Source organism: Danio rerio, chromosome 8, assembly GCF_049306965.1.
Source record: "Danio rerio strain Tuebingen ecotype United States chromosome 8, GRCz12tu, whole genome shotgun sequence".
Taxonomy (NCBI): Eukaryota; Metazoa; Chordata; class Actinopteri; order Cypriniformes; family Danionidae; genus Danio; species Danio rerio.
In genome coordinates, this window is record NC_133183.1 from 62,790,932 (window position 1) to 62,818,929 (window position 27,998).

The 27,998-nt window shown below is 36.3% G+C and overlaps 1 protein-coding gene across 4 annotated transcripts; it reads right to left on the minus strand.

Annotated features, from left to right (window-relative positions):
• nr5a1a (nuclear receptor subfamily 5, group A, member 1a) lies at positions 1-27,962 on the minus strand. Of its 4 annotated transcripts, XM_073909920.1 has the most exons (9): positions 27,875-27,962; positions 27,741-27,781; positions 25,487-25,594; positions 23,330-23,471; positions 17,328-17,767; positions 13,417-13,575; positions 7,324-7,443; positions 4,573-4,717; positions 305-1,314 (listed from the first exon to the last, which is right to left on the minus strand). In XM_073909920.1, the coding sequence occupies exons 3-9, from the start codon at positions 25,586-25,588 to the stop codon at positions 1,058-1,060; spliced, it is 1,365 nt and encodes a 454-aa protein (XP_073766021.1). In that variant the 5' UTR covers positions 25,589-25,594; positions 27,741-27,781; positions 27,875-27,962; the 3' UTR covers positions 305-1,057.
• Positions 27,963-27,998: the final 36 nt, after the last annotated feature.

Sequence of the window (27,998 nt, forward strand, 5' to 3'; positions counted from 1 at the left end):
TGGTATGAACTGTTTAGATCGCTTTAGTACAATTTGTGTATGATAATAGACGTGCACAATATGTGACTTTTTAAAAGCAATAATACATTTATGCAGTCATAAACATGTTTTGGCAGTTAATATATGACGGTGATTTGATGCTTCATAAAAGTTGCAGACGCCTTTACCAATATCAAAATGCTTTTGTAAAAAATAGTTATTCTTTACACCGATTAAAAAACCGGCTACAATAATACTACTATAATAAGGAAAATCCGCTAACTGTAAAACTAAATATGTATGTTCTTAACTGTTTGTTCTTAATTGTTTTGTTTTATTTATTTTTACTGTCTGTTTAGACAATGTTGTAGCACCTTTTATGCCCAAGACAAATTTCCTCTCGGGGACAAATAAAGTTAAACCTAAACCTAAATAAATTGCTCTTGACAAATGAAAGAGCCAAGCATACAGCCCACAACAAGGTGTAAAGTTATTGCGTATCATATTTAACAAACCGTTGACTGCGAATTTTGCTCACATGGATAATTGAATATTAATCAGATGATGTCATTACGCTGCTGTGCCGTCAGCCAATCGTTGCATTGCTGATCATGATTTCGAGGATGGATAGATCTGTCCTTCACAACACACGCAGCGATCTCAGATCAGTTCCAGACATTCTAATCTGATTCGCGAACTTGTTTGAAGAACCAAATTAGCGAGAGATCAGTTATCAAGATTAACAGATCCAGGATCTGCCAAATCATCTTCGATCATTTAAGCGAGGTACGAAGAACGGACCTTTGGTCCTGTTGACTCCCCTCTGGTGATGTTATGGGTGTTTATTGCTACATTGACTTCCAACAGCAGGTGGCACTGTCTGAGAAAACAATCGGTGTGTGCGCGCAGGTCTGAGCGTGCAGTTGGGTCTCCGGGCCTGCAGCTTCACCCTACTCGTTATTTTGGGAAAAGTTTGGGAACTGCTCTGGAAAATGCTTCTTGATTTCAGAATCTCTATCTTACTACAAACCAGACGGCAGTGTGTGAAAAGCATGTACGTGCGTGTGTGTGTGTGTGTTCACTGTGCGCTGGACCTCTTGGCGTGCAGCATCTCGATCAGCAGGTTGTTGCAGGGCACTTCTCCACACAGGTGTTTGTAGCAGAGGAAGTCTTCGGCCTCGGCGCTCAGCGAACGCAGCTCGGGCAGCCGCAGGATCAGCTGACTGAAGCGCTCCACACACTGCGGGTACGAGAAGAGTGTGTACTCCAGCAGAGCCCCGTTCACCTGCTCCTGCACGCTCTCCACAAACTGCGGGTTCTCCAGGAGCTTCACGTCTGAGGAAGACACACACACACACACACAGGTATTCATCATCATCATCACCTCCCAGATTAGACACGTATTCAGTCAGTCAATTTAGACCTTTTTCATAGCTGCTGCATGGAGGGCGCCATCGCGACCAGCGTCTTCCGGTAGAATGCTAAACACTTCCGTTTACAGCGTGTACAACTGGTAATTTGCGCTCAGGAAATGGGTTTCAATGACGTTTTTAATGGATAACAGAGTGTTTTTGTGACACACAACTTAGAAATGTGTCTGTTAAAGCCGTTATAATCTGTCACATGTGGTTCAAGCGCGTCAGAAATACGAGAAAAACGTTCTCCTAGCTCACGTGTCTGCCGTCAGAAATACAGTGTGTGTGTGTGTGCGTTCCCGGCCTGTCAGCTGTTAGCGCAGCGGCTCTTCAATACACACACACACACACACACACACAGAGAGAGAGAGAGAGAGAGAGAGCAAACCAGAGTACTGGCATGAAACTTAACAGGTATGAAAGTCATGCAATTTACAAAAATGAGCAATAAAAGTCTGTTATTGATCCTCTGCTGCTGATTTGCTGTTCATTCTAATCGCGAGCCGTTTGTGTTTTATTTCGTGTGTGGTTTTCACCACGGTTTGTGTTTTTCTGTCATTTGGAAATGACACTAGTCTATATTTTCACTTTGTCACAGTTATTAAATCAGTGTGTCAGTGGCACAGTACAGGCTACGTGTGTGTGTCAAACATTTTGGTGAACTACATGTGTTTGGGCTGGTTATATATTTGAAATAAAGAGAAAATGTTGACTTTAGCCATGTTTAAACTGCAGAAGATGCCGTCTGACGAGGGGGAAACGCCTCATAGCAGCTGTTTTCCATCCTATTAGATGGCATTTCTGTAAATGATCAGTCCAGGAGATGCTGCTGATGGACAACAGTATTAGTTCAAAGAGGATAAAAGCAGGTAAAATAGATTAAAACTATCGTTTCAAAGCTGTCCAAATGTGACTGTTTACACGCATCAGCTGCCGACCGGAAGTCCTTCGCATTCTCCTTGCGCATACACGCAAAACATCATGGGTAATTTTGCGTTCCAAGAAAAAGATCTAAAGCAGGATCAGGTACAGCTGAAGTCACTCCTTTGTTAAATATTTCCCAGGTGATGTTGAACAGATTTTTTTCCACAGTATTTCCTCTAATAGTTTTTTCTTCTGCAGAAATTTGTTTTATTTCCTAGGAAGATAAGGAAGGTTTCATTACTGTGTTTGTATTGTGAACAGCTTGAAGCCTTTTAATTAGACAGCTTGCTCTGTTATTCATCTTTTACAGGTAAATAAGGTTGTCATTTTAAGATTGTGCTCTATTGACGAGCTTTTGTAACTCTTTTTTTCCTGTGTGTGTGTGTGTGTGTGTGTGTGTGTGTGTGTGTGTGTGTGTGTGTGTGTGTGTGTGTGTGTGTGTGTGTGTGTGTGTGTGTGTGTGTGTGTGTGTGACAATAAAGCCATTAACGGAGCACTTTAAAGCATTAGCGGAGCTCATCAGGAGAGCCATTCACACACTAATTAAAACGTTGAATAATCTTTTCACTGCGTCTGAAGGACATCAATGACTCAAAGCTGCGCACATTTAGCCAAAGAATGAAGAAAATCAATGCGAGCGAACGAGTGTGTGTGTGTGTGTGAGAGAGCAGATGATAAATTCTTCAGCTTTCTCCACGTCTTTCTGCCTTCAGATGTTTGTTTGTTTGTTGTGCCTCGCCAAACTGTAATTGGACATTTCCAGGAACGCTTTCAGACAGAGCTGGATTTATTTGTGTGAATGTTTATGAATTACTGCATTTAGGATATAATCATAACAGCAAGTGGCTCATCAAATCGGGGTTTGATGAAAAGACAAACATTGGAGCAGAATGATCTTTCAAATCTGAATTCTGCATTAAATTCGTATGTTTCTGTCAAAATAAAAGTGACGGTAATTATAAAACCAAACTGGAAAACATTTATATACATTGCTTTCATTTATAATGCACTGAATTACCTTTATTTTAGGAATTGAATATTTTTTTTGTACTTAAAATGTAAAGTTTATTTATTTTATTGTGTTTCTTGCTGTTTTGTCATTTCTAAAATGTACTAGCATTCATTCATTTTCTTTTCGGCTTAGTCCCTTTATTATTATTCTGAACTGCCAACTTATCCAGCATTTATTTTATGCAACGGATAGACTTCCAGCTGCAACCCATCACTGGGAAACACCCATACAATCTCATTCACACACATACACTTTGGCCAGTTTAGCTTATTCAATTCACCTCTAGCTCATGTGTTTGGACTTTGGGGAAAATGTCAACTGACCCAGCCGGGGCTCGAACCAGCCACCTTTCTGCTGTAAGGCGATCATGCTAACCACTGTGCCTGCGTGACGCCCCAATTAACAAGCAATTTCTGAATAAACACTGGTGGAAGTTTCAATTGTTAGTAATTGTTTTTAAGGTAGTTATTTCCAGTGTGTTTACATATTGTCATTTTACATCATTCAATCATTTATTTTCCTTCAGTCGCTATTTCACAGGTCACCACAGCAGAATGAACCAACAACTAAAGCCTCCCGAGATGAAGAAGACATAAAAGCAGTGATTTTTCATATTTATGTAGGCTAGAAAATATGTTTTGTAATATTTTAATCCTTTATATTTATATTCTATATCTATTCTTATTATATCCTATATATATCTTTAATATTTAAATGTTTTCATATGTAAAGATATTTGCCTATTGCTCTCTTGTGTGTATTAAGCAGTGTGTAGGCGAGGCGCAACTTTGCGTCGGAGTTTAGACCGGGTTAGTTTTGGTGTTTCTTGCTGCTTACCCTCACGGCCCACCGGGAATTCTCCTGGTCCTCCCGATTAGCCAATCCAACAACAGCATCAGTTGTAGTAGCAGTGAATTTTTCACAGCACTGAATATTGAACTATTTATTTTTATTCAGCTGATTATTTCTTCATTTTATTTGTAATAAAATTGCCGCTTCTAAGTTCTGTTTGTTAAAAAGCAAAAGAATCTTGCGGTGCTGTTTCTGTAATAAATGAAAAGCAAATTACTTTAGTCTCCTCCCCTTTTTGGCTGACCCAAAAAATGGTACGACCTTTGACTAAAAAACCATAACGTGATCAGAACCGTGAGATTTAATTCACTTAATATGAAAAAAAGTTTGGGCACCATTTGTTTAGCATTTCTAGCATGAAGTGTGAGTGTGTGTTGTAGTGAGACTCACTGGGGTTGAAGAGGATGAGGAACTTCAGACAGGCCATCTCTCTGCTGTCCACCTGCAGCAGCTGGAGCCGGCGGGACAGATCCTGCCCTCGCTCAACCATGCTGGACAGAGGAGGACCAGCGTCCAACACCGCCGACAGCTCCACCTGCAGCACACACACACACACATGCCTGATTCACACATGCTCCGTCTGCAGTGTGTGTTTGGTGTGCATTTACAGTTGTAGTCAGAGTTATTCGCCCTCCAGTTAATTTATTTAAACATTTCCCAAATAATGTTGAACAGATTCAGGAAATGTTCACAGTATTTCCTATAATATTTGTTCTTCTGGAAAAAGTCTTAATTGTTTTATTTCAGCTAGAATATAAGCAGTTTTTAATTGTTTTAAAGCCATGTTAAGCTCAATATTATTCGCCCCTTCAGCAATATTAGTGTTGGATTGTCTCCAGAACAAACCACTGTTATACAATGACTTGCCTAATTACCCTAACTTTACCCTAATTACCCTAGTGAAGCCTTTACATGTCACTTTAAGCTGAATAGAAGTGTCTTAAAGAATGTCTAGTCTAATATTATGTGCTGTCATCATGGCAAAGATAAAATAAATCAGTTATTAGAGATGAGTTATTGAAACTATTATGATTAGAAATGTGTTAAACAGAAATAGGCAGGGGGGGGGGTATACAGGGAGGCTAATAATTATCACGTCACATGGACCTCGCGCTATGTATGTTTTTTTTAAAGTACAGTACTCATGAAATCAAAAGTAATTGTACTGATTTTGTTAGCTCACGTTGCTAGTTTTGTGCAGAACAATTCATCTGTGCATGTCATTAAGAAAAATGAAATAGTTTGCTCTTGTAATCTTCAATTGAAATCTGGAAATGCTCTTGTTTTCATTTAAATGATCAGATTAGGTCTGTCTGAGGTAGTGGGCGTGGCTAACACACTTTACCACACCCTCCAGCTGTCAGTTTTGACAGCAACAAACAGAAAGGGTGAGGAGGAGGAGTCTTAGGTTGTAATAACTCCCCAAACCCATTTCCCCATCATTCAGAATGAAACACCGACTTTACTACATCCAATCAGCTTGCAGTAGAAAAAACAAGCCACGCCCACTATTTTCTCATTTAAGATGTCAGTCATGTCAGCATCGAATTATAAATCAACTTTCTTATGAAAATACCTAAGATGGCTGGAAGAACACATTTAAACCACTTAATGTCGCAGTCGTGTAAATCAGTGGTTCTCAAAGTGGGGGTCGGACAGTGGCGTAGCGGACGGGCCCGCAGGGCACGCACCGCGGGGGGGCCCCGCGTGATTAGGGGGCCCCGCGTCGTCGCGATTTTCAATAAACTGTTGGGAACAACTGTGGTCGAAACCAAAGTTCACACATCTGTGTTCTCTGAACACCTCTCAAGCGGTGGACTACTTCATTCTGATTGCTTGCCGCCAATGTTGCCAACTTAGCGACTTTGTCACTAGATTTAGTGACTTTTCAGACCCCCCTAGCGACAAATCTAGCAACTGTTTTGTGTGTTATTGGAGATTTTTTTTAGACTGTCATTTGTCCATACTGTACCGTCCCTACTCTTCTCAACGAGCTGCGTGTGATGCCGCCGACCCCTCCCCCGCCTCACAGCACTGACAGGCGGTCCAGTCAGTCCTCTACAGCAGCCTCTCCCACCTGCAGCCCGAGAGCAGATCACCCCTCTGCGTACCGACGACAAATGATTTAGCACAGGCAGTGTGAAGGTATTTCCCTTGTACAGTCAAACCGATCTACTTCTACTTTATTTTAACAATTTAATTGGTCCGTTTATTCTTTTCTTGTTCACAATCACAGATATTTTAGTGACAGTTTCTGAACTTGTCTGAGTTTATTCCATATGAGAGATTACTGCACATTCACTACACATCTATAATGATATACTGTATTCAAACAGCAATACATTTAGTTAAATAAACATGCTTATATAAAGTGTAGTGCAATTATAAATACCCCTTTATTAACCATATGCTGTTAAACAGAAACAGTAGAACGTGATGACGTCAGTGATATGCAAATTGACATATGACGTACCCCCCCCCTTCATCAGGGGGCCCCGTCAGCGATCCCTGCAGGGGGGCCTCTGCATTTTGCGCTACGCCACTGGGGTCGGAACCCCCCGAGGGGTTGCAGGACAATGAAGTAGGGTCGCCTGGTGATTTCCAAAAATCTACCATATTTTATCTATAACCTACTGAAGAGAAAAAAATAGCCGTTTTTAGTTACTATATAGTTGCTATAAAGTTACAATAGTAGCTTATAGTTAGCAGTTCTATTGGATTGTGACTCCTGGGGTAATTACATTAAAGATACAGCAATAGCGTCAGACGAAGATTGATTTTATAACACCAGGTTAAACTTTCTGGCCCATTTACAGCTCTGACATACATTTAAAACATTAAATGAAGAATAGACTTGGGTCTATTGGTGTGCCTTTGCATTTATAATCGCTGTATTTATAACCACCTCCGAGGATATTGGGGGTCGCGAGTCACTGGCATTGTCATTTTTGGAGTCGCGAGCCGAAAAGTTTGGTGTAAATGATCAGTTAAAGCCTTTTTATATTAATTCAGATCTTATTTTTATTCAACTACAGCAATAGCCGACTGCCTTCATCCATATTAGGGATTTCCTGGAATACAGCACACACTAAGGAAGGAGCATGTGTGAAACATGTTGATGATGTATATGCAGACGCTCACCTCCTGTCCTGTGATGAGCAGCAGGCTGCCGTCTCTCCCATGATGCACCTGTCTGCAGATGTGATCCAGAAGCAGCAGCTCGCTCCAGCAGTTATGCAGCAGACGCATCTGATCGCCCACCTGAATCACAAATCAACACGTATGATCAACACAGACTTATATAGTCTTATCATAGAGCATATTATTATAGTGGGAAGTCAAAACAGTTCAAGTTAAAATATTATTACAAATGTTTATGACACTATTGCTTTAATTATTGTTTTTTTTTTGTCTTTGCCATGATGACAGTATATCATGTTACTAATTATTAAACAAGACACTAGTATTCAGCTTAAAGTGACATTTAAAGGCTTAATTAGGGTAAAGTTAGGTTAATTAGGCAAGTCATTGTAAAACAGTGGTTTGTTCTGGAGACAATCTAAAAAATAATAACCCACACGAACAAAAATACTGTAGTGAGTTACAGTAAATATGACTGTTGGAAACTTGTATTATACTATAAATTACTTCAGCATTTTTATCATGTGGGAATTTTCAATAAAAAAAATTAATTAATAATAATAAAAAAAGAATATATATATATATACATACACAACAGTTCTGTCTGGTTCTCGAATCTGATTGGCTGATAGCCGTGAGATACTTAAGTAATATCAGCATCCATACAGCCTCTTTACTCATACTATATCACTCCGCTTGCAAGGAGTTCCTAGCAAGCTATTTAAAAAGATACAAAGTTTCAAACTGTCCCAGCGAATCCGTTTAGCCAAACAGACATGGCAAATGACCCATTTTTCATGAATGTATCCTTCAATATTAGCTATGAAAGCCCATCAGATGAAGAAGAAGATGAAAAGACGACATCAATGGAGCAACCTGCAAGAAGTGTAGCCGTTACATCAGCAGATTTGGACTATTTAGAAAAAAATCGGCATGAATACAACTGTATGGGCCGTAAAAAGTTTAAAGACATGGTTGGCTGTAAAAGAGCTCAATATCGACCTCAAACTATGAAGTAACTCGGCACTCCTTGTTAGATCTAAAGTGTCATTAGAATCTTTAAGAGATGCTTGCTCAGCTGTTTAACTGTCAGCTTATGATTTGAATCCAACACGGAAGAAAGTAGTTCCTCATACAAAAGGGTTTTTGAGACTCTCCATGTTTGATTTTGTTTTTATATACACAATTATGCCGTCAAACTGTTGTATAAACGCAATATCACACTCTTAGCAGTGCGATATGGCTGTATATCGGCACTGGTGGGGGCACTAAGGCACTCGGCCTGCGGCTTTGTGCCAACGCACGCCTCCCACCAGTGCCGATATACAGCCATATCGCACTGCTACTCGTGTGATATTGCTCATATATATATATATATATATATATATATATATATATATATATATATATATATATATATATATAATACGATGAAAATGTTCTTGCTTTGTTGAACGTCACTTGGGAATTATTTTTAAAAATCTCGTCATTTTCAACCCTATTCCAAAACCTTTACAACAATTCGGATCTCATGAAAATAAATAATAAAAATGCGTTCTGCAGTTGGTTTTCCTCTATTTGCACGACCTCTGACCCTAAAGCCCTGAGATCCAGATGAAGAGCTCAGCGGACAGACATCATAAAGCCAGAAAATCAGAGGCCTTGTGTCCGATCTGTATTTATGAGCTGCACACCTCCTGTCCTTCCTCAAACCCTCATCTTCATCCACATACTGTAAATCACACACACACACACACACACACACACACACACACACACACACACACACACACACACACACACACACTCCAGATGATCCCCCACACAGCTCCATAAAACCCTTTTCAGACCTGATGCACAGTTTTGAGCTGTTGGTGTGCGAATTACAGATAAATACATATACACACACTGGCCACTTTATTAGGTACACCTTAATGGTACCGGGTTGGACCCTCTTTTGCCTTCAGAACTGCCTGAATCCTTCATGGTGTAGATTCAACAAGATACTGGAAATATTCCTCAGAGATTTTGCTCCATATTGACATGATAGCATCACACAGTTGCTGCCAATATCCTGTTCCATCACATCCAAAAGCTGCTCTATTGGATTGAGCTCTGGTGACTGTGTAGGCCATTTGAGTACAGTGAACTCATTGTCATGTTCAAGTAACCAGTCTGAGATGAACCATGCTTTATGACATGCTGCGTTATCCTGCTGGAAGTAGCCATCAGAAGATGGAGACACTGTGCTCATAAAGGGATGGACATGGTCAGCAGCAATACTCAAGATGAATCCACCACTGATACAGGCAGGATGATCCATGCTTTCATGTTGTTGAAGCCAAATTGTGAGCCGAGCATCCGAATGTGTCAGCAGAAATGGAGACTCATCAGAGCAGGCAACGTTTCTCCAATCTTCTCTTTTTCAGACCATTCTCTGTAAACCCTAGAGAAGGTTGTGCGTGAAAATCCCAGTATATCAGCAGTTTCTGAAATACTCAGAGCAGCACGTCTGGCAGCAACAACCATGCCACATTTAAAGTCACTTAAATCCCCTTTCTTCCCCATTCTGATGCTCGCTTTGAACTGCAGCAGATCGTCATGATCATCGTCTAAAATGCATTAAGTTGCCGCCATGTGATTGGCTGATTAGAAATTTGCGTTAAGCAGTTGGGCAGGTGTACCAATTTCTAAACATAATAGTTTTTATAATGCTACAGTGCTACAATAATAACAGCGAGTTGTTCTGGAGACAATCCAAAACTAATATTGCTGAAGGGGGCTAATAATATTGACCTTAAAATGGCTTTAAAACATTTAAGAACTGCTTTTATTCTAGCCGAAATAAAACAAATCAGACTTTCTCCAGAAGAACAAATATCATAGGAAATACTGTGAAAAATTCACTGCTCTGTCAAACATCATTTGGGAAATATTGGAAAAAATTCACAGGAGGTTGAATAGTTCTTCGGCTGTACACAGATCTGCTGGATTTATTAACAGTATTTAAAGTAAGTAATTATAAGTAACTGTAATGAAACTTTCTAAAAATGATCATTTAATTAATACTCTGAAACTCTTCACACCAAACACTTGCTGTGATGAAAAATGCGACAGGATTCCTGCACAGATTGCCATTAGGCGTCTCTGAAAGCAGTGACGTGCGACTTCATTTTCCCGCTCGTTTCCATGGCTACAGAGGAATGCGCTGTGCGGGAAAATATGCGACGGTCACGCAGGTGTGAAAGTGCGAAGACAAAAAGTTTGAAATGCTGCATGATTTGCTTGAATTGGTCAGGGCAGGCAGTCATTATAATGCGTGTGGAGACGAATAACTGAGGCATTTATATGAGCTGTAGCAGACTGTACTGGTGTCCACACTGTATCTGCTCGGCAATGGCAGCAACAATGAAGCTCCTGTGAGTCACTGCTCGGAACAGCAACTAAGTGTCCAGATTCTGCTCAAATTCCTCACAGGATATCAATCTGGGCCCAAACGCTGGGCTGTTAAGATGCTGGCTTGTATATTTGACCAAATGTTTGACAAACCTAAATTTTGGGTTAAAAAATGTGGTCGAACTTTACAATAACCTTCCATTAGTTAACCCTTTAATGCATGAATTATGGAAAATATTATCCAGATTTGTTTTATTTTTAGAATTAGCACTTTAATACGATTATAAAATATGAACTCATTTTAATTTTTAACACAATTCAGCTTCATTTGACCCAAACACTTTACCATTTACAATATCGGTCCATTGGTTAACACCAATGCATGAATTGTGGATCTAGATTTCTTTAGTGCTTTTAATATGATGGTAAAATTGAAATCCAGTTTTATTTGACCTAAAACCTGGGTTAATAGAATGTGGTCACTTTTTTCCATTAATTATTCCAGGCCTGTCCAAACTCGGTGGAGGAGGGCCGGTGTCCTGCTGAGTTTAATTGAGTTGATTAGCTGCTTCAGGTGTGTTTGATTAGGGTTGGAGCTAAACTATCCAGGACATCGGCCCTCCAGGACTGAGTTTGGACACCCCTGTGTTAACCCTTTAATGCATGAATTATGGAAAATATTATCTAGATTATTATTATTATTTTATTTTATTTATATATTTTTTTATTTTGAATGTTAGTACTTTAATATGGGCGAGGCAGTGGCGCAATAGGTAGTGCTGTCGCCTCACAGCAAGAAGGTCATTGGTTCGAACCTTGGCTCAGTTGGCTTTTTTGTGTGGAGTTTGCATGTTCTCCCTGCCTTCGCGTGGGTTTCCCTCCCTGCCATCGCATGGGTTTCCTCCGGGTGCTCCGGTTTCCCCCAGAGTCCAAAGACATGCGGTACAGGTGAATTGGGTAGGCTAAATTGTCCGTAGTGTATGAGTGTGTGTGTGTGAATGTGTGTGTGGATGTTTCCCAGAGATGGGTTGCAGCTGGAAGGGCATCCGCTGCATAAAAACTTGCTGGATAAGTTGGCGGTTCATTCCGCTGTAGCGACCCTAGATTAATAAAGGGATTAAGCCGACAAGAAAATGAATGAATGTTAGTACTTTAATATGACGGTAAAATTTTAATCATTTTTATTTAATTCGGTTTTATTTTACCCTTTTTTTACACCCAAACTCTGGGTTAAAATGTGTAGTCACATTTTGCAAAATGGCTCATTTAGTTACCTCTTTTAAAGCATCAATTATGGAAAATAATATCTAGATTTATTCATTTAAGTACTTTTAAGTACTAGGTTTGTTTTATTTATTTATTCTTAATATTAGTACTTTAATATGGTAAAATCGAAATACATTTTAATTTTTGCAAATTAAGTTTTTTTTGACCAAATTTTTAAAAACCCAAATACCGGGTTAAAATGTGTGGTCTCACTTTACGATAAGGTTCCATTAGTTAACCCTTTAATGCATGAATTATGGAAAATATTATCCAGATTTGTTTTATTTTTAGAGTTTTTGTACTTTAATATGGTACGTTTTAAATTAAGTTTTATTTAAAAAATACTGTAAGTGTAAAAAAAAGTGTAAAATAGGACAAAATCACAGCTGAACAAATTCTTGATGACATTTTATGCTATTTATATTAGCTCAATTATGAAGAACAATAAGCTAATATCAATACATTTTTATTAACTTTCCTTCGTTCATTTTATTTTCGGCTTATTCCCTTTATTAATCCGAGGTCGCCACAGCAGTATTATTTTTCATTATTTTTCAATTAATCATTATTTTCATATTTTTTGTAATTAACTAATGTTAGCAAGGATTTAACAATTACTATATAATACATGTATTATTTTTTTGTTCATGTTAATAAATGTGTTAGCGAACAGTAACTAAAGGAACCCTATTGTGGACGTGTCATTAAAATTTAAAGTCCCTGTGAAAAAACCCCGTGACAAAATTTGAAGAAAATATAAACTAAATAAAAGCTTACAATCTTTTTTAATATCACCTTATACTTCAGTTTCTTATCAAATCTTCTGACCAATCAAACGCCCTCTAGTATCTGACATGCCCCGCCCCCTTCAACACACTCTCACCAACTCTCACTAGCAGAGCTGTAATAAAAACAAAGCGCTATTGGCTGTTTTACAAAAAGGAGGCGGAGCTACTATATGCCCCGCCCTCTCTTTATGCACCAGTTCAAATTACATCACACATCCAACAAATCTGCATATTTCAAACCACTTAATAGATATTTAACCACATGTTGGGTTAAAACAACCTTCCATTTCTTTAAATAAAAATATTACTTCAAGAAACTGCGAAGATAAAACACTAACAATAGCATCTTCGTATTTTTTATGATGTTTTATCTATTGTGAAGGTTTTATTTTGTTACTCAAAACTGTTTCTTTCTTTTGTGTAAAGCGCAGGGAGAATGAAGTTTTAAAGGCGCTACATATAAACATAAATGATTATTATTATTATTAATATCAGAACGCCCTACGTCTTATCTTTACCCAATGCATGATGTGGCGACAATAGCAGGCGTTCTCCAAAATAGCGTCTTTTAATAGACACAACACTGCTTTGTCTGATGGGAGCTGTGTAAACACGCAGGGTTTGTCTTATCTGGGAGCCGTACCTTTAGTTCCTTGAAGAAGACACAGCTTCTCGCCCACTCCACGATAGAGAAGAGCGTCTGGTCGGCCATGACACACAGCAGGCTGAAGGGTCGCGATTTCTCCAGCTTTCCTCTGCCACTCTGCTCCTGGTGGAGATACGCGCAGATCTTTCCTCTCACCTGCGCACGCACACACACATTTTATTCAGAGTGACTATACTAGGGTGGCACGGTGGCTCAGTGGTTAGCATCCACTACAGACAATTTAGTTAATTAATTCCCCTATAGCGCACGTGTTTGGACTGTGGGGGAAACCGGAGCACCCGAATGAAACCCACGTGAACACTGGGAGAACATGCAAACTCCACACAGAAACACCAACTAACCCAGCCGAGGCTCGAACCAGCAACCTTCATGCTGTGAGGCGATTGTGCTACCCACTGCGCCACCATGCTGCCTGCATTTCATGTCAAATGCTAAATTACCATCTAGCATTCTCTCAATATTTTACTCTTATAATATTCTGTATTATGTCTGTTATTTTGTTCATTTCTGCACCGACACCTCGAAAGAAAGATCAACATTGATCTGCTTCATGGTTGGACTGCAGTCTCGGTTCATCTCTCTATAAAGTAGGCATATAATGCATAATTCGAGCCAACGTTTTTAAGCTCCAAATTTATAATGAAAACAAAAGTTATTAAATGTCTGATTTAGGGCTTGCATAGACTAGTCGACTAGTCGAGCGGTCGACTACTTCAACCACTAGTCGGCGCTCTCAGAAGCAATCGACTACTCGAGCGTGCATTTACCATTAACGACATCAAAACGACAAACGTATCCAACAAACATCACGATCCAAGGTTAAAGCTTCCAACTACAACTGAGGATTAAATTCAAGATTATTTACATTATCAACATTAACACCACAGGGAATTTGATTTAGAAAGTAGCGACTGCCCAACACTGTATATCAGCTACATTCCCGCATAAAACCTGCTTTCTAGTGTAAAACTGTTGCGCACTTTGTGAAGTTCATTTATAAACAAATTTCGAGAGGATCACGTGCTTATGATTGGTCACAGCTGTTCCAACTTTAGCTAACGACTGATTATCCTATCAGACGATCCTTAACTCACTATAAATAACCAGACTTTTCTCATCTCAATATCTTCGTCTTGACGAAAATCCCCCCCACCCAACCCTACTTTCCCTCCTTTCAAAGGGCGTCACGGTGGCCAGCGATTAGCGCTGTTGCCTCACAGCAAGAATGCCCCTGGTTTAATTCCTTTCCAAACCAGACGGCATTTCCTGTACGGAGTTTGCTCGTTCTCCCCGTGGTCGCGTGGGTTTTCCCCGGGTCCTCCGGTTTCCTCCCACAGTTCAAAAACAAGCACCCTAAACAATTAATCCAAATACTTTAGCTAAACTCCCGAGTACACCTTTCAGCATCCATATCTGACACTTAGCTACAACAAGCAAGAGGGGGAGTCATCGAGATCTACCTGAGCTCAAACTCCCCTCTCGCCTTGCAACGGGAGGGAGCCCAGGGCTCGAGGATCTTATAAGCTCAGGGCTCTCTCCCGGGACAGCACGCCAAACTAGCTGTACTATCAATCATCAGCTAAGTGTGAACCCTTGAATTGAATTTTAGGATATTGAATTTGATTTTCTGATTTTCTTCATCTTGAAAATTTGAAACTGTATTTTTACAAACCCAATATCTGCAGTCTAGGAATTCAGAACACAAAAAATCTGACGTTTGAAATGCGTCTAAAAAAAAATCAGACTTGAAAAGTTCAGTTTGCTTAAATTTCAGATGCTCAGTATTCAAGTTATGAAATTCAAATTCAAAGTAAGGAATTCAAATTCAAAACAATTTTTAACAGCATATGAAAATGACGATTTATTAACTTACAAATGTCAATAATTCAAATGAACAATTCAAATTCCGATTGTTTTGGCATATTATTAGCTCCATAGAGCAGTGTTTCTCAACTGGTGGGTTCAAAAGAACCCGGTCAAAAGAACAACAAAAGTTTAATTTTCAACTTATTTTGACTTTTATTTTGAAATGCGTGCACGACAACCCTACCGTTTGACATGTGAAATTTCATTTAATGAAAGCAACAAATATATTAAAGTGCACGTACGCCCCCAAATATGTAAAGTATGGATTTACAAATATTGATGACAAATAAGACTTAAAGCCTCAGTGTGTCATAAGTAGTGAGCTGCTCTCACAAGAGAGCACGAAACCTTCTAAATTAAAACGACATTTAGAAACCAGACAACATGATTCAGGGCTCAACAATAAGCACTGCCCGGTGGCCCAGGGCCAGCATGAGAGACACTTGGGACATTAGACCGGATCCTTACTGGCCCGATTGGGACAGTGCTGCCTTGTCACTTACATTTATTTGTTTGACTATTTGTCAAATTGCAAGTTTGTGCTTTTAAGTCTTTAAGCACTACCTTGTCTGTGATGTAGAAACGTTTCCGGTTCCTCTTATCTGATTGAGCATGCTATTTTTTTCCGTAGCCTGGTAACAATCAGTACAGCAGAGAAACGGCAACATGGCGGCAACATCAAATTATAAGGCTAAAAGAAAATGTCTGTTTCTAACATCTTGGAAGTGGACATTTACGTGGGAACAACACGACAAAATAAAAATGAAGTGATGCTTTGCACAGTTTTCCGTCAGTTTGACAAGTCATACCTCCACATTTTCCATCCTGCTCTTTTTGCTTGCACAACACTTTTATTTACATTTTTGAAAGTATTGAAATTTTACAGACTTTATTTTTGACACTTTATTTAAAATATGTGGCTAAAAATAGCTATTAACTTCCCTTTTTTTTGGTGGGGCCAGTGAAAATTTTGGCAGGGCAAGTAAAAATCTGAACCACTGGCCCGATCAGACCAGTAGAAAAAATCCTTAGCGTTGAACCCTGTGCTTTATTAACTGTTTAGTTCATGGAAACTGAACCTTTCCTTCCCCTAACCACTATTACTCTGTAATATTTCTATAATTTGATGCATTTTGTTAAATGACAGTGATAAAATATTGTTTATTTGTAAGTCTTGGTGATGTTCTTATGATTTATCTGTCACTACTTGTGTATGGTAACAAATAAATACAAATGAATTATAATTCCTAAAATTATATTATAGTTCCTGAACATTTGGGTCGCGGCTTGATGGCCATGTAAAAATGTGGGTCCCATGGCCAGACCAGTTGAGAACCCCTGCCATAGAGGATCGTGATGCCAGCTCAGCATCCTGATGTCAATCCGCCATCAGCAAGTGTCAATAGCATTGTCTATCGACCCACCCTTAAGGCAACTTTTTTAATACTAACAGAGAAAGAGCTACAGGTGAAGCCAGAATTATTAGCCCCCCTTTAAATGTTTTCTTTTTTTAAATATTTCCCAAATGATGTTTCACAGATTCAGGAAATTTTCACAGTATGTCTGATAATATTTTTTTTTCTAGAGAAAGTCTTATTTGTTTTATTTTGGCTAGAATGAAAGCAGTTTTTAATTTTTTATAAACCATTTTAGGGACAAAATTATTAGCCCCTTTAAGCTATATATTTTCGATAGTCTACAGAACAAACCATCATTATACAATAACTTACCTAATTACCCTAACCTGCCTAGTCAAGCTAATTAACCTAGTTAAGCCTTTAAATGTCACTTTAAGCTGTATAGAAGTGTCTTAAAGAATATCTAGTCTAATATTATTTACTGTCATCATGACAAAGATAAAATAAATCAGTTATTAGAGATGAGTTATTAACACTATTATGATTAGAAATGTGCTGGAAAAATCTTCTCCTTTAAACAGAAATTGTCGAAAAAAGTAAACAGGCGGGCGAATAATTCTGACTTCAACTGTAAATCTGCATGCATTTTTTTTTGCTTCATACCTGCTCCTCATCTGGGTCGCAGCTCTGCAGCTCCAGCACCAGCGGCGGCAGCGCAGGGTTTATGGGGACACTGTGTGGTGAAGCGCTCAGGCATCCATCAGCGTATGAGTAACCCAGCGTGGAGTCCGGAGAGCTGGAGTACGCGTCCGGATACTCGGCTTTGATGGATTTGGGTAGAGACGGAGCCGTGTACTGATACTGTGCTGGGAATGAGCCGTAATTCTGCAGAGCGACTCCGAGAGCAGGCGGAGGACAGTCATAGGGAGACTGCAGACCTACAGAACTGAACTCTGTCTGTCCCGACAGCAGCGTCCCGTTAGCCTCCAGTTTGAAGCCGCTAGCTCGGATTAAAGCTCGCTTCTGCTGCTTTAAGGCTCGGTCTCGCTTGTACATTGGGCCAAACTTATTTCTTCCACCTCTCATCCGGTCTGCACGCACAGCTGAGAAGACAAAGAGAGAGAGAGAGAGAGAGAGAGAGAGAAATAATGCATTTATGTGGTCATACTTTATGTTAAAGGCACAGAAAGTTGGCAGAAAATATATATATTTTTATATTTTTTATAATATTAATTTTAATTCAATTGAAGATAAACTGAGATAAAATAAAAGAGAGAGGAATAATGCATTTGTGTGGTCATACTTTATATCAAAGGCACAGAAAATTTCTAAAATAAATACAGTTACTCAATATGTTCTTATGTACTATAAATATAAACAAATACTTAATAATTAATCATTATAATAAATAATAAATATTAAAAAATAATAATACATTTTAATACAATAATAAAATATTTGTTTTATTGTTTATATTAATGACACAATTTTATTATATTACATTATATATATATATATATATATATATATATATATATATATATATATATATATATATTATAATTAATATTAGCTTATAAATAATACAATTAAATAACAAATATATTTAAAGCTCGAGAGACTGCATAAAAATTATTGTTTTTTATGGATTTATTAGGTACTTTATGGGTTTGAGTAAAAAGCAAATATTTGTTTTATTCTGCAAAGGTCTAATAAAATAAAATAAAATAAAATATGCACAATAATATCATTGGTGTAATAAAATATCATGGGTAAAACAAAAATAAAATATCATGGGTAAAATAAAATTAAATTTCATGGATGTAATAAAATAATAAAAATTAAATGTGCACAACAATATTATAGGTATAATAAAATAAAAAACTAATCAAAAACAAACAAACAAACAAACAAACAAACAAACAAAAAAACTAATCATCCAAACGAACATGCACAATAATATCATGGGTGTAACAAAATAAATTAAAATAAAATAAAGTAAAATAAAAATAATGCATTTATGCAAAAGAAAATAAAATAAAAAATCATGGGCAAAATAAAATAAAATAGTAAAATTTAAATCTAATTAAATATGCACAATAATATCATGGTTAAAATTAAATAATAAACAAAAACAAACAAACAATAAATTAATCATCCAAACAAATATGCACAATAATATCAATTATAAAATAAAATAAAAATATCATGGGTAAAATAAAATATCAAGGGTAAAATAAAATAAAATAACAAAATATCATGGGTAAATCTAATTAAATTTAATTAAATATGCAAGATAATATCATTGGTAAAATAAAATAAATAAATAAAATATGCACAATAATATCATGAGTAAATTTAAATAAAATAAAAAAATAATCAAAAACAAACAAACTAATCATCCAAAAAAATATGCACAATAACATTATGGGTGTAATAAAATAAATAGCACGAGCACAAAATTACAGCAAAATTAACAAAAACAAAAATAAGTAACTCCAGTATCTGACCACAAACACAGTCCTGTACAAAATGCACCAGAGCATACTCTCATAGAGAAATCAATAATAAAAACAGACAAATGATGAATTCCTAAACATTATTTACATTCTGCGGATGAACTTTTCCTGAAACAACTAGAAAAGCAATTCTGTGTTATTTTCGGAGCAGCGTGATTAAAAAAGCCAAATACAGCCAGGAATGCTTGGCACGGTTTACAGGGCAAAAAAGCAACTGTATCTCTCTCTTCATATGGAGATTTTCAGCTGGTTTTGTGAACTCTGAGACTGAAGTCTGCATGAATCAGCGAGTCTTATCAGCGCGTGAGGAATGTGTCACAGGCGCGCGCGGAAACAGGTGCTTCTCTGCACTCGGCCTGGGAATCGCGCACACACACACACACACATATATATACACACACACAAAGCCAAATACGAGACCCACGAGCCTCCAAATTAAGTGCAGTACAAATTAATAACGTACCAACTATATATATATATATATATATATATATATATATATATATATATATATATATATATATATATATATATATATATATAAAACTATATATATTAATATTCAAATTAATATATATATATGCCAACTATTCCAGCATGTGTTTTATGCAGCGGATGCCCTTTCAGCTGCAACCCAGTAATGTGAAACACACAAACACACACACACTCATACACTACGGCCAATTTAATTTATTCTATTCCCCTATAGCGCATGTGTTTAAACTGTTTGAGAAACCGGAGCACCCGGAGGATACCCACACCAACAAGGGGAGAACATGCAAACTCCACATAGTAATGCCAACGGACCCAGCCGGGACTCAAATCAATGACCTTCTTGCTGTCAGGCCACAGTGCTAACCACTAAGCTACCAATTATTATATTTATATATTTAATTATTTTTAATAAGGCAAGGCAACTTATAATATAATAATAAAAGAAATAAAAGAAACTTCAAATTAAAGGTAAAAATAAAGCTATAAAGGTAATGCTTTGTATAATGTTTTGATATAAAATGTATTGTATATTATGCTTTTTTAATCAGACACACTTCCCTTGTCCCATACAAGGTTTTTATCACCTATATAAAGTTGAATAAAGTTATAATAATAATAATAATAATAATATAATTCTAATAAAATTTACCTTAGAAGTTTAACTCTTCTTTTTATTTACTCCAGTCAAACTAAAATAAATAAAAGATTAACAGGAAATACTGTGTTCTTTGTTAAACATATATAAATAAAGAATAATAGATATTTCACACGAATAATTGACTTCAGCTGTTTGCAAATTCATATGCAGCCACTAGACTTTCATAAAATGTTTTAAAACCTCATAACACATTTAATGTTTACTGCCTAGTGCTAAAGATGTATTACTGTGTTAAGCCTGGACAAAAATCTGTATGTTTATTTTCATTTGGGTTTTAAATCTATAATGAGTGAAAGGCATTCGAGGGGATTTTTCCAGAACATCATTTGGCAACACTTTGCAACAGGTTGTCATTAGTGAAACTCTTATCATCTAAAAATGAGCAATAGATTTGCTAATATCAGCATATATTAATCCATTAATGAAATCAAATGTTACTGCAGTGTCAGCTAACATTAACAAATATTAATAAATGCCGAGTGAAGCTAAATGGTCAAATAATATTTCTTGCAAATTATACACACACACACACACACACACACACACACACACACACACACACATACACACACAGTTGAAGTCAGAATTATTCGCCCCCCTTTATTTTTATTTCCCAATTTCTGTTTAACAGAGAGCAGATTTCATCAACACATTTCTAAGCATAATTGTTTTAAGAACTCATCTCTAATAACTGATTTATTTTCTCTTTGCCATGATGACAGTAAATAATATTAGACTATTTCTTTTTTAACACACTTCTATACAGCTTAAAGTGACTATTAAAGGCTTCACTAGGTTAATTAGGATTACTAGGCAGGTTAGGGTAATTAGGTAAGTAATTGTATAATGATGGTTTGTTCTGTAGACTATCGAAAATATATAGCTTAAATGGGCTAATAATATTGACCGTAAAGTGGTGTTTAAAAAGTTAAGAAACTGCTTTTATTCTAGCAGAAATAAAGCAAATAAGACTTTCTCCAGAAGAAAAAAATATTATCAGACATACTGTGAAAATCTCCTTGCTCTGTTAAACATCATTTGGAAAATATTTAAAAAAGAAAAATACTATATATAATAAATATCCCATAAACCAACTTTTTGTACTTAATGAAAAGAAAAATGCTATAAATGACTAATGAATATAAAATGCTAGAAATGCTATGTCATATTTGGAAGTATTAGCAAACCTTAAGAAACTGAGAATTTTCAAGTAGTCTCTTATTTTTTTATCCTTTAATGTGTTTTTAAACCCTAACTAAAAGTCCTCATAATACATGATATGATCATGTAATAAAGCATTGCACTGGTCCACATTCAAACACTTCTAGTAATACAATCAATGCACTCAAGAAGATTTCATTTTCCACAAGAACAAATACTATGGTGGTTTATAGTAAACACTACTTTTTTTTTTTTTGAAGCATACTATAGTAACTTGAATTAGGCTGCGGTCACATTGGACATTTCTCCCTATAGACTTCCATTCAAACATATGCGAATGCATCAGAGCGGAAACGCAAGCTTGTGCAACAAGCTTCGCAGTTCGCTGCATTCCAAAGTTCAAGCTTGGAGAACTCTGAATGCGAAATCACATCACGTGACAGCGTGAGACCAATCGAAGATCAAAACATGACCTCTCTGGGCAGAAATAAATATGGACCAATCGCTTACTTTTTTAAATGTCTAATCATCTTGTTTAATCCCGCCCCTTTTCACAGCGCAGTACTACAGAATTTTGCTAGCTCAAACTCTAGTGTGACCGCAGCATTAATCTGTTGTGGCGATTGTACAGTTGCTAAACTAACAACTACAGTATTTAATCTGTTGTGGCGAATGTACAGTTGCTATGGTAACACAACAACTACAGTTTTAATCTGTTGTGGCGATTCTACAGTTGCTATGGTAACACAACAACTACAGTTTTAATCTGTTGTGCCGATTCTACAGTTGCTATGGTAACACAACAACTACAGGTTTTAATCTGTTGTGGCAATTCTACAGTTGCTATGGTAACACAACAATTACAGTATTTAATCTGCCATGGCGATTCTACAGTTGCTATGGTAACACAACAACTACAGTTTTAATCTGTTGTGACGATTGTACAGTTGCTATGGTAACACAACAACTACAGGATTTAATCTGTTGTGGCAATTCTATAGTTGCTATGGTAACACAACAACTACAGGTTTAATCTGTTGTGGCGATTCTACAGTTGCTATGGTAACACAACAACTACAGTATTTAATCTGCCGTGGCGATTCTACAGTTGCTATGGTAACACAACAACCACAGTATTTAATCTGCCGTGGCGATTCTACAGTTGCTATGGTAACACAACATCTACAGGTTTTAATCTGTTGTGACGATTCAACAGTTGCTAAGGTAACAACTACAGGATTTAATCTGTTGTGGCAATTCTACAGTTGCTATGGTAACACAACAACTACAGCATTTAATCTGCCGTGGCGATTCTACAGTTGCTATGGTAACACAACAACCACAGTATTTAATTTGTTGTGCCGATTTTACAGTTGCTATGGTAACACAAAAACTACAGTATTTGATCTGTTGTGGCGATTCTACTGCTGCTTTGGTAACACCAATGATAGCATTTATTCTTTTGTGGTGTTTCTACAGTTGCTATGGTAACATCATTTATAGCATTTAATATGTTGTGGTGATTCTAGAGTAACACAACGACTATATAAACAAATGACCCTACTGTAGTTTCTACAGCTACTGTATATAGTGTATTACACTACAGCACACCACAGTTTACTGTAGTAAACTTAAGTATATTACAGTATTCATTACAGTACATCTCTATTTTAAATACTTCAGTATGCTAGAGCATTAATTAGCATTGTGTATTAAATACTGTAATATATGCACTTTAGCATGGTTCAAAGGAACTGCAGTATTTACTGTAAATGACTACAGTAATAGACATTTGTTGTGTTTTCCCCCACTTATGTTGTAGTGTTGCTCACCCTCAAGTCTCATGCCGACACTCAGACACTTCTGGAAGCGGCAGAACGGACATCTTTTCCTCTGAGTTTTGTCGATGCCGCAGTCCTGGTTCTGTGTGCACGTGTATCTCTTGTTATTCTGAACTGTCCTCTTGAAAAAACCCTGACATGGTAAAGCACAGTAAACAGTGTGTTCCGTCAGACGGTTTAAAAACGCTTTACAGCTCATACAGTAATTGCGTTGTTAAAGTGTTAAATTAACATGCATTTCTTACATTATTTTGCAAACACAACAAATAATTATGGAAATTTCTAAATGTTCTCTGAAAGCTCAATAGATTTCACTTTTAAAAACATCAGTTCTTTTCTAATTTTTTAAAACACTCTATTAATTATCATTCTGTTAACATTATTGGAATATTCTGTAACACTTTAGGTCACTGTTCTTGCTATTAACTACTGGCTTATTATCTGCCTATTATTAAGATATGAACTGTTCATTAGTAGTTAAACAGTACACTGCAAAAAATGCTTTTCTTACTTCAATTTTTTCTCTTAGTCCAAATATCTAAAAGTTCTCAAATCAAGAAACATTTTCTAGACAAGCAAAACATATTGTCTTGTTTTAAAAAATAATATGCCATAATGAAGTGACTTTTTCCTTAAATCATGCTAAATAATCTGCCAATGGGGTAAGCAAAATAAATTTATCACAAATCGAAAAACAAGATTATTTTGCTAACCCCATTGGCAGATTATTTCGCATGATTTAAGGAAAAACTCACTTCATTTTGGCATATTATTTCTTAAAACAAGACAATATGCTTTGCTCGTCTAGAAGTTTTTATTTAAGTATTTGTAGATATTTGGAATAGAAACAAGACAAACAAATCTAAGTAAGAAAAGCATTTTTTGCAGTGTATGCTTTTATTCTGCATCCCTAATCCTACTCAATCACCTAAACCCAACTTCTACCTTAAAAACTATTAAGAAAACAGCTAATTAGTAGTTTATTAAGCTAGTAGTGTTAATTAATGGTTTGTTAATACAGTGAATTGTGACCTAAACTAAAGTGGTACTGATATGCTTGGAAAAAAAGTTACATTCCAAAAGAAACATTATATTAATAATATCTCAAAAGTTACTTTAAATGTTCTCTGTACATTCTGAAACAAGTAGTTACTTTTAAAATGAAGTACATTATAAAATTGTCGTTTTTATTAATAAAAACAGGAGTATCCAACTAAAACGTTCCTGAAACACACACCAAGTAGCCTAGTTATAAATTACGTTTTTTGTTTACCTTTCTGAGAACACAGAGACCAGAAAGAAATGAATTTATGTTATGTTAACATTAAATTACATTAAGTGATTTTTTAGGAGTGACAAGACGAACTCGTAATGTAAATTATTCACACGACACCCATTAGCTTATATATATGAACGCTTGTTCATTAGGCTGTGCCAGTTAGCCTATAGTTACACTTTAGAAATTAATTCTGAAGTTCTAACAGGAACATTAATCTACATATTAGGATATTAAAACATTATGTAAATCCGCGTGCATTATGACTAACAAATCACCGAATAAACGTCGTTCAAAAAATTAGCAAAAACAGCAGCTCAGCTAATGATGCCAATAGAGGGGATACAGCAGGGGCGGGAAATTAACGATGATTATTATTTATGAAATAATCCATCAACTGTTTTTTATTAACGTCTCCCTCTACCCTAACCCTAAACACAACCATCACACTAATGTAAAAACAGTATTATACCGAGTATTATTTATATTACTTAGCTACTAAAGTCCTCATTAACTCTATTGTATTAAGGTCATAACGTTACACACACAGGAATGTAAAACAGTAACCATACCAAGTATTCATATTACTTATTAAATTGCTCATAAATTGTCATTTATTATCATCTACCCATAATCCAAGCCATACAGTAATGTAAAAAAATATTATTGTTTTACTGATGTGAGCTGTGTCTAAACTTTACCGTCAAATAAGATAACAGGGAAACCATTTACTAACAAATAATTGAATCGTCGTTAATAAAACTAGCTTTGCTGTTTTCTAACATTGTTTATATTAAAACAACTTATTAAATGTGTCATAAATCATTTGAAACGCGTTTCCGATAAGAAAAGAAAGAGAAACTGTGTCGTACCTTACAACTTTCGCAGGTCAGAAGGCCGTAATGATAACCGGACACTTTATCTCCGCACACCGGGCAAAGCTCCTCCAAATCCTCATCTGCTCTGAAGTCCATCACCGTCTGACACAGACACACACCAATTAACACATTCACACTCTTTCAATGATCTTTCAATAATCACTGAGTAGGAAATAAAGCATGCATTATCTTTTTTTTACTTGAGCACGTGCATTCTGACAATGGCATGACACTGAATGTAGCATCGCTTTAATCTACAGTAATACCTCAATATTAAAGTGTCACACTAAAATGATGCGTATTAAAATAATAAGGCTAGAGATGTTGAGTTCTCGATGCATCCGTGTGTCATGTATGTCTGGACTGAAAAGATGGATATGATCGTATTGACTCGTGTCAAGCCTCCTATATGGACGTGACCACCCACTTGCCCACTCCCACACACACACCAACGATCTTTAGTTCATTAATAGTTTATTTATCTTATTTTATTTGACATATTTTACTTTATATAAAAATGACAGTTTTAAAACGACAATTTAACATTTAACTATTTAATTCTATCATCCTAAATACTCCTACTATTTATAATTTACCCATGAATAAACTGCACATTTATATTATTATTAGTCTGTATTAATAAGCTAAATAATTGGACAGGCTTTCTTTTTTATTGTGATCGTTTCCCTCCCCTAATATTTTAGGATAAATAAAAGACCTTGAAGCATTGCAAATCTATTCAACTATTAAAAAAACGCTTGCTGGAAAATATACAGACACAAGGGTAACGTTAGTTTGTATATTGTAAATGCAAGAGACTATATTTTAACCAATTTTTAGCTTTTAGTGACTGAGAAAAAACTATTTAATTGACATCTACTATCATAAATAACACACGAATGAAAACCTTCCTGTAAATGTTTGATATAGTCTAGCATATATTTAAAATGTGGTGTTTATTAAATAATAAATCACAATGTAGTGTGGCTATTTGTGCAGTAGGTTATTTAAATGTTATTAACAAAGGTATGACGATGATTCTTTGTTATGATCTAGGCTAACATTTTGAAAACAAGACGATTAAATGCTAATTATCATCAATAATATACGTCAATAGCTTACATTTGCATTGCATTTTAATGTCTTTTGTCTTTAAGAAATCAAATTCAATAAGAAATCACAATGTGTTGTGGCTATTTGTATATAAAACTGTTATCGACTTAAAATATTTTAATACATAAATAATATTCTGTTGTGATCTGTGCATATAGCCTAACATAGCTAGTTTCCCTGAGACGGGTTGCGGCCGGAAGGGCATCCGCTGCGTAAAAACATGCTGGATAAGTTGGCGGTTCATTCCGCTGTGGCGACCCCAGATTAATTAAGGGACTAAGCCGACAAGAATATGAATGAATGAATGAATGGAGACGCTCAGATGCTAATTATTAACAATAACCTAACGTAATCTTATTTACTTGCATTTTGATGTCTTTTTTCTCTAAGAAATCAAAGTCGGTAATAAAAAACAGTGTGGCTATTTGTTTATTATGCTATTTAAATGCTATTAATTATGTATTTTAATATTTAAATTCATTTTTGTTGTGATCTGTACATATAGACTAACATATATATTAAAAACAAGACGCTCAGATGCTAATTATCAACAATAACCTAACGTTAATCTATTTGCATAGCTGTCTTTATATCTCTAAATCAAAGTCGATAGAAATCAGTGGCTACTTGTATATCAGGCTATTTAAATGCATTTAACTCCGTGTATTTTAATATATAAATTCATATTCTGTTGTGATATGTACATCTAGGCTAACATATATTAAAAACAAGACGCTCAGATGCTAATTATCAACAATAACCCAACATTAATCTAGCTGCATTGCGATGTCTTGATATCTCTAAGAAATCAAAGTCGAAGAAATCACAAAAGTGTGGCTATTTGCATACTAGCTATTTAAATATCATCAAATCAATATATAAATTCATATTTTGCTGTGATCCGTTCATTTAGACTAACATGTATTAAAAACAAGACGCTCAAGTGCTAATATCAACAAAAACCGTATAGGTTAATATAGTTTACTAGCATTTTGACGTCTTTTATAACTTATATGCCTTTACAGTGTCAGAAGTGAAATCTAAAATGTTTTACGAACAAAAAAAGACACTAAATAAAACTCATACTTATTTCATAATGATTATTTTTGGAGTTTTTCCTCCAAAGCGCACTCACCGTTAAAATGCGCGTCCAGCATGCGCGTGCTCGTCCCTCAGCTCCGGTGTCCGGTAAAGAAGAAACAGCGATGGATCCGTTTAGTCGTTCAGAAAGTTCAAGAGTGAATTTTAAAGGTCAGGAGAGAATCTTACAGGTCTGATGGGTTTTTTTTTTCTCGGCGTTTGATGGTGTGGATCAGATTCAGAGAGATGGTCTTCATTGGACAGCGTGCGCTCATGTGACAGCGCTCATGGTGCACGCATTTTATCATCGGAG

What these genes read in the sequence shown, in the direction of transcription:
- nr5a1a (XM_073909920.1), bottom strand. Translation starts at nt 25,588, where the DNA reads ATGGACTTCAGAGCAGATGAGGATTTGGAGGAGCTTTGCCCGGTGTGC. An exon ending in TGCTCATCACAGGACAGGAG is followed by an intron (nt 4,718 to 7,323) that starts GTGAGCGTCTGC and finishes TGTGTGCTGCAG; the next exon opens with GTGGAGCTGTCGGCGGTGTT. An exon ending in CCTCATCCTCTTCAACCCCA is followed by an intron (nt 1,315 to 4,572) that starts GTGAGTCTCACT and finishes TGTCTTCCTCAG; the next exon opens with ACGTGAAGCTCCTGGAGAAC.